The 10496-nt window shown below is 50.3% G+C and overlaps 1 protein-coding gene across 1 annotated transcript in view; it reads right to left on the bottom strand.

The window, feature by feature from the left end:
- Positions 1-2698: 2698 nt before the first annotated feature.
- LOC144677359 (membrane-associated guanylate kinase, WW and PDZ domain-containing protein 2-like) overlaps positions 2699-10496 on the bottom strand; it is a gene marked incomplete at its 3' end in the record, with an annotated part of 28352 nt that continues 20554 nt past the window's right edge. Inside the window, exons 4-6 of the mRNA XM_078537496.1 lie at positions 5273-5392; positions 3373-3546; positions 2699-2876 (exon numbers count right to left, since the gene is read on the bottom strand). Of these exons, the coding sequence (XP_078393622.1) occupies positions 2699-2876; positions 3373-3546; positions 5273-5392 (472 nt within the window). The remainder of the gene's footprint in view (positions 2877-3372; positions 3547-5272; positions 5393-10496) is intronic.

The raw sequence follows: 10496 nt of genomic DNA, 5'->3' as shown, positions 1-10496 counted from the left end.
TATATCGGAGCTGTAATGTGGGGTATATCGGAGTTGTAATGTGGGGTATATCGGAGTTGTAATGTGGGGTATATCGGAGCTGTAATGTGGGGTATATCGGAGCTGTAATGTGGGGTATATCGGAGTTGTAATAGGTATATCGGAGCTGTAATGTGGGGTATATCGGAGGTGTAATGTGCGGTATATCGGAGCTGTAATGTGGGGTATATCGGAGCTGTAATGTGGGGTATATCGGAGTTGTAATGTGGGGTATATCAGAGCTGTAATGTGCTGTATATCGGAGCTGTAATGTGGGGTATATCGGAGCTGTAATGTGGGGTATATCGGAGCTGTAATGTGGGGTATATCGGAGCTGTAATGGATATATCGGAGTTGTAATGTGGGGTATATCGGAGCTATAATGTGGGGTATATCGGAGTTGTAATGGATATATCGGAGTTGTAATGGATATATCGGAGCTGTAATGTGGGGTATATCGGAGCTGTAATGTGTGGTATATCGGAGCTGTAATGAGGGGTATATCGGAGTTGTAATGGATATATCGGAGCTGTAATGTGGGGTATATCGGAGCTGTAATGTGGGGTATATCGGAGGTGTAATGTGGGGTATATCGGAGCTGTAATGTGGGGTATATCGGAGTTGTAATGTGGGGTATATCGGAGTTGTAATGTGGAGCACATCGGAGGTTTAATGTGGGGTATATCGGAGTTGTAATGTGGAGTACATCGGAGGTTTAATGTGGGGTATATCGGAGGTTAAATGTGGAGTATATCGGAGTGTTACTGTGAGGGGAGTGGGGTACATCGGAGGTGTAATATGGGGTATATCGGAGTTGTAATGTGGGGTACATCGGAGTTGTAATGTGGAGTACAACGGAGGTGTAATGTGGGGTATATCAGAGTTATAATGTGGGGTATATCGGTGTTGTAATGTGGGTTATATTGGAGTTGTAATGTGGGGTATATCGGAGTTGTAATGTGGGGTGTATCGCAGTTGCAATGTGTGGTGTATCAGAGGTTTAATGTGGGGTATATCGGAGCTGTAATGTGGGGTGTATCGGAGGTTTAATGTGGGGTATATCGGAGTTGTAATGTGGGGTATATCGGAGCTGTAATGTGGGGTATATCGGAGCTGTAATGTGGGGTATATTGGAGTTGTAATGTGGGGTATATCGGAGCTGTAATGTGGGGTATATCGGAGCTGTAATGTGGGGTATGTCGGAGCTGTAATGTGGGCTATATCGGAGCTGTAATGTGGGCTATATCGGAGCTGTAATGTGGGGTAAATCGGAGCTGTAACGTGGGGTATATCAGAGCTGTAATGAGGGGTATTTCGGAGCTGTAATGTGGGGTATATCGGAGTTGTAATGGATATATTAGAATTGTAATGTGGGGTATATCGGAGTTGCAATGTGGGGTATATCGGTGTTGTAATGTGGGCTGTATCGGAGTTGGAACGTGGGGTATATCGGCGTTGTAATGTCGGGTATATCGGTGTTGTAATGTGGGGTATATCGGTGTTGTCATGTGGGCAATATCGGTGTTGTCATGTGGGCAATATCGGTGTTGTCATGTGGGGTATATCGGAGTTGTAATGTGGGGTATATCGGTGTTGTAATGTGGGGTATATCGGAGCTGTAATGAGGGGTATATCGGAGTTGTAACGTGGGGTATATCGGAGTTGTAATGGATATATCGGAGTTGTAATGTGGGGTATATCGGAGTTGTAATGGATATATCGGAGTTGTAATGTGGGGTATATCGGAGCTGTAATGAGGGCTATATCGGAGTTGTAACGTGGGGTATATCGGAGTTGTAACGTGGGGTATATCGGTGTTGTAATGTGGGGTATATCGGTGTTGTAATGTGGGGTATATCCGAGTTGTAATGTGGGGTATATCAATGTTTAATGTGGGGTATATCAATGTTGTAATGTGGGCTATATCGGAGTTGTAATGTGGGGTATATCGGAGCTGTAATGTGGGGTATATCGGAGTTGTAATGTGGGGTGTATCGGAGTTGTAATGTGGGGTGTATCGGAGTTGTAATGTGGGGTAAATCGGAGCTGTAATGTGGGGTATATCGGAGTTGTAATGTGGGGTAAATCGGAGTTGTAATGTGGGGTGTATCGGAGTTGTAATGTGGGGTAAATCGGAGCTGTAATGTGGGGTATATCGGAGGTTTAATGTGGGGTATATCGGAGTTGTAATGTGGGGTATATCGGAACTGTAATGTGGGGTATATTGGAGCTGTAATGGGTATATCGGAGCTGTAATGTGGGGTATATCGGAGTTGTAATGTGGGGTATATCGGAGTTGTAATGGATATATCGGAGTTGTAATGGATATATCGGAGCTGTAATGTGGGGTATATCGGAGCTGTAATGTGTGGTATATCGGAGCTGTAATGAGGGGTATATCGGAGTTGTAATGGATATATCGGAGCTGTAATGTGGGGTATATCGGAGCTGTAATGTGTGGTATATCGGAGCTGTAATGAGGGGTATATCGGAGTTGTAATGGATATATCGGAGCTGTAATGTGGGGTATATCGGAGCTGTAATGTGGGGTATATCGGAGGTGTAATGTGGGGTATATCGGAGGTGTAATGTGGGGTATATCGGAGCTGTAATGTGGGGTATATCGGAGTTGTAATGGATATATCGGAGCTGTAATGTGGGGTATGTACAACATACATACTGAATCGCCTGGGTTTTCCGTGTCGAGCCATTGGCCAGTGTCCAATCTCCTGTGTTGGTTCCGATCTGATGTTGGTCACTGCCCCCGTTTAGCGCCGTGATGTCATTTCCTGCTGGTGCTGCACTCTGTTTGGTGTTCGAGGCAGTCAGGTGCCCATTGGTCAAGGCAGCCGTCGAGCCTATCAACGAGAAGCCGTGTCAGAGGTTACTCAGCTCCCGTCACGCCTCGCGCCATGAAGCAGCGGAACACGGTGCAGGGCCCCGCGGGGACACAGGCTCCCGGCGACTCCCACTGGGACGCTCCAACACCACCGGTCAGTGCCGCTGGGACTGGACGCTGCTGGAGTCCGATGGCCCAGATCCTGCCCGAAATTGTCCGCTCCCAAGCCCTGCCGGATCCTCCGGCCGTCCTGACCCCCTGCTCCATCCTTCACCATGACCCTCCGACCCCTCCCCAGCCCGGACCCTCCTTCCCAAGCGGACTCTCTCAGGGCCTGGGCGCTAATCCGGTCCGGTCAACGATCACAGGAAAGGTTACGGTAGGACCTGGGTCTTGCCCGCTCCAGGCAGCACCTCCCACCCGCCCGCCCGATGCCCCAGGTAACCAGCCTGACGCTGGGTGGACAGATCCAGTTAAGCCACTGATCGGATGGAGCAGGAGGACAGGCTCCTCACCTCGGGGCTTGGAGGAGTCTCTGTAGCGACTCTCTCCGCACTCTTCCCGGCCGATCCCTCTCTCCAGGCTGATGAGGGACTTGGTGCGAGGCGGCTGGAACAGCATCGAGGGCTCGAGAGTCAAGGTGGCGTCCGAAGGAAGAATAGGGGGCACAGGGGTCCCGTAATAGTTACCTAGACAACAGAGCACAGATTCACAGTCAGATACAGAGAAACTAACCCCACATGGGGAAGGGTTAGATACAGAGTAAACATCCCTCTACACTGTCCCCATCAAACACTCCCAGGACAGGTACAGCATGGGGTTAGATACAGAGTAAACATCCCTCTACACCGTCCCCATCAAACATTCCCAGGACAGGTACAGCATGGGGTTAGATACAGAGTAAAGCTCCCTCTACACCGTCCCCATCAAACATTCCCAGGACAGGTACAGCACAGGGTTAGATACAGAGTAAAGCTCCCTCTACACCGTCCCCATCAAACACTCCCAGGACAGGTACAGCACGGGGTTAGATACAGAGTAAAGCTCCCTCTACACTGTCCCCATCAAACACTCCCAGGACAGGTACAGCACGGGGTTAGATACAGAGTAAAGCTCCCTCTACACTGTCCCCATCAAACACTCCCAGGACAGATACAGCACGGGGTTAGATACAGAGTAAAGCTCCCTCTACACTGTCCCCATCAAACACTCCCAGGGCAGGTACAGCACAGGGTTAGATACAGAGTAAAGCTCCCTCTACACTGTCCCCATCAAACACTCCCAGGACAGGTACAGCACGGGGTTAGATACAGAGTAAAGCTCCCTCTACACTGTCCCCATCAAACACTCCCAGGACAGGTAAAGCATGGGGTTTGATACAGAGTAAAGCTCCCTCTATACAGAGATAGGGAGGGGTGTAGGGGCTGGAGGAGGTTACAGAGATAGGGAGGGTTGTAGGGTCTGGAGGAGGTTACAGAGATAGGGAGCGTTGTCGGGGCTGGAGGAGATTGCAGAGATAGGGAGGGGTGTAGGGACTGGAGGAGGTTACAGAGATAGGGAGGGTTGTCGGGGCTGGAGGAGGTTACAGAGATAGGGAGGGGTGTAGGGGCTGGAGGAGCACAGAGATAGGGAGGGGTGTAGGGGCTGGAGGAGGTTACAGAGATAGGGAGGGGTGTAGGGGCTGGAGGAGGTTACAGAGATAGGGAGGGGTGTAGGGGCTGGAGGAGGTTACAGAGATAGGGAGAGGTGTAGGGGGCTGGAGGAGGTTACAGAGATAGGGAGGGGTGTAGGGGCTGGAGGAGGTTACAGAGATAGGGAGGGTTGTAGGGGCTGGAGGAGGTTACAGAGATAGGGAGGGTTGTAGGGGCTGGAGGAGGTTACAGAGAAAGGGAGGGGTGTAGAGGCTGGAGGAGGTTACAGAGATAGGGAGGGGTGTAGGGGGCTGGAGGAGGTTACAGAGATAGGGAGGGTTGTAGGGGATTGAGGAGGTTACAGAGATAGGGAGGGTTGTAGGGGCTGGAGGAGGTTACAGAGATAGGGAGGGTTGTAGGGGCTGGAGGAGGTTACAGAGATAGGGAGGGTTGTAGGGGCTGGAGGAGGTTACAGAGATAGGGAGGGTTGTAGGGGCTGGAGGAGGTTACAGAGATAGGGAGGGTTGTAGGGGCTGGAGGAGGTTACAGAGATAGGGAGGGGTGTAGGGGCTGGAGGAGGTTACAGAGATAGGGAGGTGGGGAGCTGCGAGGCCATGGAGGGATTTGAGAACAAGGGTGAGAATTTGTAAAGGGAGGCGTTGCTGGCCCGGGAGGAGTGGATGAGTGAGCAGAGTGGGGAGGCGATGGGTGAATGGGGCCCATGATAGTCTAGCTTCTCCCATTCCGAATCTCGCCAGTGCGGTGACAGCCCCGAGCAGATTACCGTCAAACTTCCCGCTTTCCAGCAGGCCGCCGGCCCTCTCCAGGGCCTGGAACTCCGAGAGGGTGATGAAGTGGTAGTCGACGCCTGAAACCTCGCCGTCTCGAGGGGGCCTGGTTGTACCTGGTGGAACAAAACATAACACGTCAACCCCGGTGAGGTTTCCCAGCACAAAACACAAAGCGGGAGGGCCACTCGGCCCCTTGAGCTGGGGACCGGAGGAGGTCATGGTGGCTCAGGCATTGACATTTTCACGTTGGGAGGCGAGGTCTAAAATCCGACTGAGTGGTTCCTCTCTCCCCTGGGGTTCATCCGTTCCAGTCTCGTGTCCAGTCAATACTCATCCCTCAATCCAAAAAATATTATTTGTTCATCTATTACGTTGATGTTGTGGGATCTTGCTGTGCTCAATTTGGTTCTGGCATTTACGACATTGCTACAGTGACAACACTCCAGTTAATGGATTTCTCTGGATGTGAAGGTCTCTGCCAGCGCCTGTGCTCTCGCAACCCAGAGGCCCAGGCGACTGCTCTGGAGACATGGGGTTCAAGGCCCACCACTGCAGCACGTGCAACTTGAACTTAGTTCATAAATCAGGATGAAGCTAGTTTCAGAAACGGTGACCATAAAACCTGCGTCGACTGTTGTAAAAACCCACCTGGTTCACCAATGCCCCTTTAGGGAAGGAAATCTGCTGTCCTTACCCGGTCTGGCCTACATGTGACTCCAGACCCACAGCAATGTGGTTGACTCTTAAATGCCCTCCAAAATGGCCCAGCAAGGAATAAAACCGGACGGGGACCCAGCATTGACCTCAAGACCAGAAGCAATAACTGTAAACCCAGCCCTGTTGACCCTGCAAAGTCCTCCTTACTAACATCGAACATCCGGGGGCTGGTGCCAAAATTGAGAGAGCTGTCCCACAGACTAGCCAAGCAACAGCCTGACATAGTCACCCTCACAGAACCGTACCTTACAGATAATGTCCCAGACACCACCATCACCATCCCTGGGTATGCCCTGTCCCACCGGCAGGACAGACCCAGCAGAGGACCCCACAGTAGTATAAAGTCGGGAGGGAGTTTCCTGGGAATCCTCAACATCGACTCCGGACCCCATGAAGTCTCATGGCATCAGGTCAAACATGGGCAAGGAAACCTCCTGCTGATGACCACGTCCTGCCCTCCCTCAGCTGATGGATCAGTGCTTCCCCCATGTTTAACACCACTTGGAGGAAGCACTGAGGGTGGCAAAGGAGCAGAATGTACTTTGGGTGGGGGACTTCAATGTCCATCACCAAGGGCGGCTCGGTAGCACCACTACTGACCGAGCTGGCCGAGTCCTAAAGGACATAGCTGCTAGACTGGGTCTGCAGCAGGTGGTGAGGGAACCAACAAGAGGGAGAAACATACTTGACCTCATCCTCACCAACCTGCCTGCCGCAGATGCATCTGTCCATGACAGTATCGGTAGGAGTGACAACTGCACAGTCGTTGTGGAGACGAAGTCCCGGATTCACATTGAGGATACCCTCCATCGTGTTGTGTAATACTACCACCGTGCTAAATGGGATAGATTTCGAACAGATCTAGCAACTCGAGACTGGGCATCCATGAGGCGCTGTGGGCCATCAGCAGCAGCAGAATTGTACTCAAACACAATCTGTAACCTCATGGCCCGGCATATCCCCCACTCTGCCATTACCATCAAGCCAGGGGATCAACCCTGGTTCAGTGAAGAGTGCAGGAGGGCATGTCAGGAGCAGCACCAGGCAAACCTAAACATGAGGTGTCAACTTGATGAAGCTATAACACAGGAATACTTGCGTGCCAAACAGAATAAGCAGCAAGTGATAGACAGAGCTAAGCAATCCCATAATCAATGGATCAGATCTAAGCTCTGCAGTCCTGCCACATCCAGTTGTGAATGGTGGACAATTAAACACTGGAGGAGGAGGCTCCACAAATATCCCCATCCTCAATGATGCAGGAGCCCAGCACATCAGTGTGAAAGATAAGGCTGAAGTATTTGCTAAAATCTTCAGCCAGAAGTGCCAAGTGGATGATTCATCTCAGTCTCCTCCGGAGGTCCCCAGCATCACAGATGCCAGTCTTCAGCCAATTCGATTCACTCCACGTGATATTAAGAAACTGCTGAAGGCACTGGATACTGCAAAGGCTATGGGCCCTGACAATATTCCGGGAATGGTACTAAAGACTTGTGCTCCAGAAATCGCTACGCCCCTAGCCATGCTGTTCCAGTACAGCTACAACACTGGCATCTACCCGGCTATGTGGAAAATTGCCCAGGTATGTCCTGTACACAAAAAGCAGGACAAATCCAACCCGGCCAATTACCGCCCCATCAGTCTACTCTCCATCATCAGTGAAGTAATGGATGGGGTCATCAACAGTGCTATCAAGCGGCACTTGCTCAGCAATAACCTGCTCACTGATGCCCAGTTTGGGTTCCGCCAGGGCCACTCAGCTCCTGACCTCATTACAGCCTTGGTTCAAACATGGACAAAAGAGCTGAACTCCCGAGGTGAGGTGAGAGTGACTGCCCTTGACATCAAGGCAGCATTTGACTGAGTGGGACATCAAGGGGCCCGAGCAAAACCGGAGTTAATAGGAGTGCTGAGTCAGACAAGGAATGAGTGCTAAGTGGGAAATGCGGTACAGGTGGGAAATCTCTGGTAAGTTTGTTTCAAACTATAATTTAAATTATCCACCAGACTCTGATTGAGAATTTTAAAACAGCAAGCTAGTTAAGAAACCAAGTTGAACAGAAACTGCTTGGCAGTGGTAGTCGAACAATCTTTTTCATTTATTCATTGAAGGGATGTGTGCATCGCTGGCTGGGCCAGCATTTATTGCCCATCCCTAACTGCCTTTGAAGATGGTGGCGGTGAGCTGCCTTCTTGAACCTTTAATTGAAAATAGTTGCCTTGAATAGGTGTTAATTCCTGTAGCAAGAAGCTGATCTAGCATTGCAACTTGGGAGTGAGTCACCACCGCTCTATAAAAGCAGAGCTACTGCACAGAGTGGGAAACTGGAGTGAGACGACGAGGACTCAATGTGACAAGGAACGAGTGCTAAGTTGGGAATTTGTTGCAGAGGTGAAAAGAGGTGCTGCTTTTTATACGTGTCATGGACTCTTCTAGAGGTTTCCCCAAAGTTGCCTGTGAACAATATGGATGTGTACTTCCTGCTTTTGGAGCGAGTGAGTCAGTTTAACATAACCCAGCAATGAAGTCCTTTGCACTTAGAAAGGTGTGTAACCCACACGTCCCAACATCTGGTGGATCGTATCTTTGGCTGTTTACAACAGGCAAAATACTGACCATAAATAGAGCGAGGGAATTAAGGAAATTAATATCAACAGAGGAAAAGTGGAGGAGAAATTTTAGCGACTAAAATCCAACAAATCCCCCCGGACCTGATGGCCGACATCCTAGAGTTCTCAAAGAGAGAGCTGCAGAGATAGCGGGTGTGCTGGCCATCATTTTCCAAAATTTCCTAGATTTCGGAAAGCTCCCGCTGGGTTTGAAGTTCGCAAGTGCAACACCGCTTTCCGAGAAAGGAGGGAGAGAGAGAAAACAGTGAACTACAGGCCAGTTAACCCGACATCAGTCATCCGAAAAACACTGGAATCTATTATTCAGGAAGTCTTAACAATGCACTTGGAAAATCACAGAATGATCAGTCAAAGTCGATATGGTTTTACTAAAGGGAAATCCTGTTTGACAAATTTATTCGAGTTTTTTGAGGATGTAACTGGCAGGGTAAAGGGGAACCAGTAGATGTAGTATACCTGCATTTCCAAAGGCATTCGATAAGGCGCTACGCAAAAGGTTACTAGACAAGATAAGGGCTCATGGAGTTGGTGGTGATATATTAGCGTGGGCAGAGGATTGGTTAATAGACAGGAAGCAATGAGTTAGGCATTAATGGGGCATTTTCAAGTTGGCAGGCTGGAACGAGTGGAGTGCCGCGAGAATAAGTGGTAGGGCCTGAGCTACTTACAATCTATATTAATGACTTAGACAAAGAGGCAGAGAATAATGCTTCCCGCTTTCACAGCCATATCTCCTTTCTCAGTGACTGTCTCTGTCTCCGACTCACCCCACGTGGATTTCAACTGAAATTCCATCCCTCTTGTTTTGAACCCACCCAGGATTACAGGTATCTCCAGGACGTAAAACGTTTCTCGGACTGCTGTTCCCGTCGCATTCTGAGATCCACACTCAGTGCCATGCGCCGCCATATGAACACACTCGACCTCTCCCTCCAGCAGCACCGCCGCACCCTTTTTCAAAGCTGCGCGTGCCCCCAGTTTCATCTTATTCTTCGCCTCATCCGTCGCCTCAACAAGAAACTTTTTCTCTTTCTCTCAAGTGCTAAGGAACGCAAGCTCCAACAACTCATCGACACCAACACCCATCCAGGACACTCCACCCCTGGCTGTCCCTCTGTTCCCATCCCATCTTCCAATCCCAGCCCCGGCCGGGTATTCACTATACCCCCTGACCTTCCCCTCTCCGATGCTGAACGTTCAGTGCTCAGCAAAGGACTTAGCATCATACCCTTACGCCCTCAGCTCAATGAATTTCGGGCTCGGCATGATGCTGAACTCTTCTTCCGCCGTCTTCGTCTCCGTGCTCACTTCTTTGGGCAGGAGTCCTCTCCCCGTTCAACGGATCCTTTTACCCACCTCCAATATTCTCCCTCCACCTGGACCCCTCCCTCTGGATTCTTAGTTTCTCTTGATCTTTTCATTGAGAACTGTCGGCGTGACATTAGTCATCTCAATTTCTCTGCTCCTCTCACCCATTCTAACCTGTCTCTCTCTGAACTCACTGCACTCCGTTCTCTCAGGTCCAACCCCAACATTGTCATCAAACCCGCTGACAAGGGTGGTACTGTTGTTGTCTGGCGCATTGACCTCTACCTCGCGGAGGCTGAGCGTCAACTCACAGACATTTCCTCCTACCTCTCCCTGGACCATGACCCCACCACAGAACATCATGCCATTGTTTCCAGGACTGTCACTGACCTCATCTCCTCTGGAGATCTTCCTCCCACAGCTTCCAACTTGATAGTCACCCAACCTCGGACGGCCCGCTTCTACCTCCTACCCAAAATCCACAAACAGAACTGTCCTGGCAGACCGATCGTGTCAGCCTGTTCCTGCCCCACGGAACTCATTTCTCGTTATCTTGACTCC

Source organism: Cetorhinus maximus, unplaced genomic scaffold (genome assembly GCF_964194155.1).
Source record: "Cetorhinus maximus unplaced genomic scaffold, sCetMax3.hap1.1 HAP1_SCAFFOLD_2471, whole genome shotgun sequence".
Taxonomy (NCBI): Eukaryota; Metazoa; Chordata; class Chondrichthyes; order Lamniformes; family Cetorhinidae; genus Cetorhinus; species Cetorhinus maximus.
This window is presented reverse-complemented; position numbering and strand designations above follow the sequence as displayed.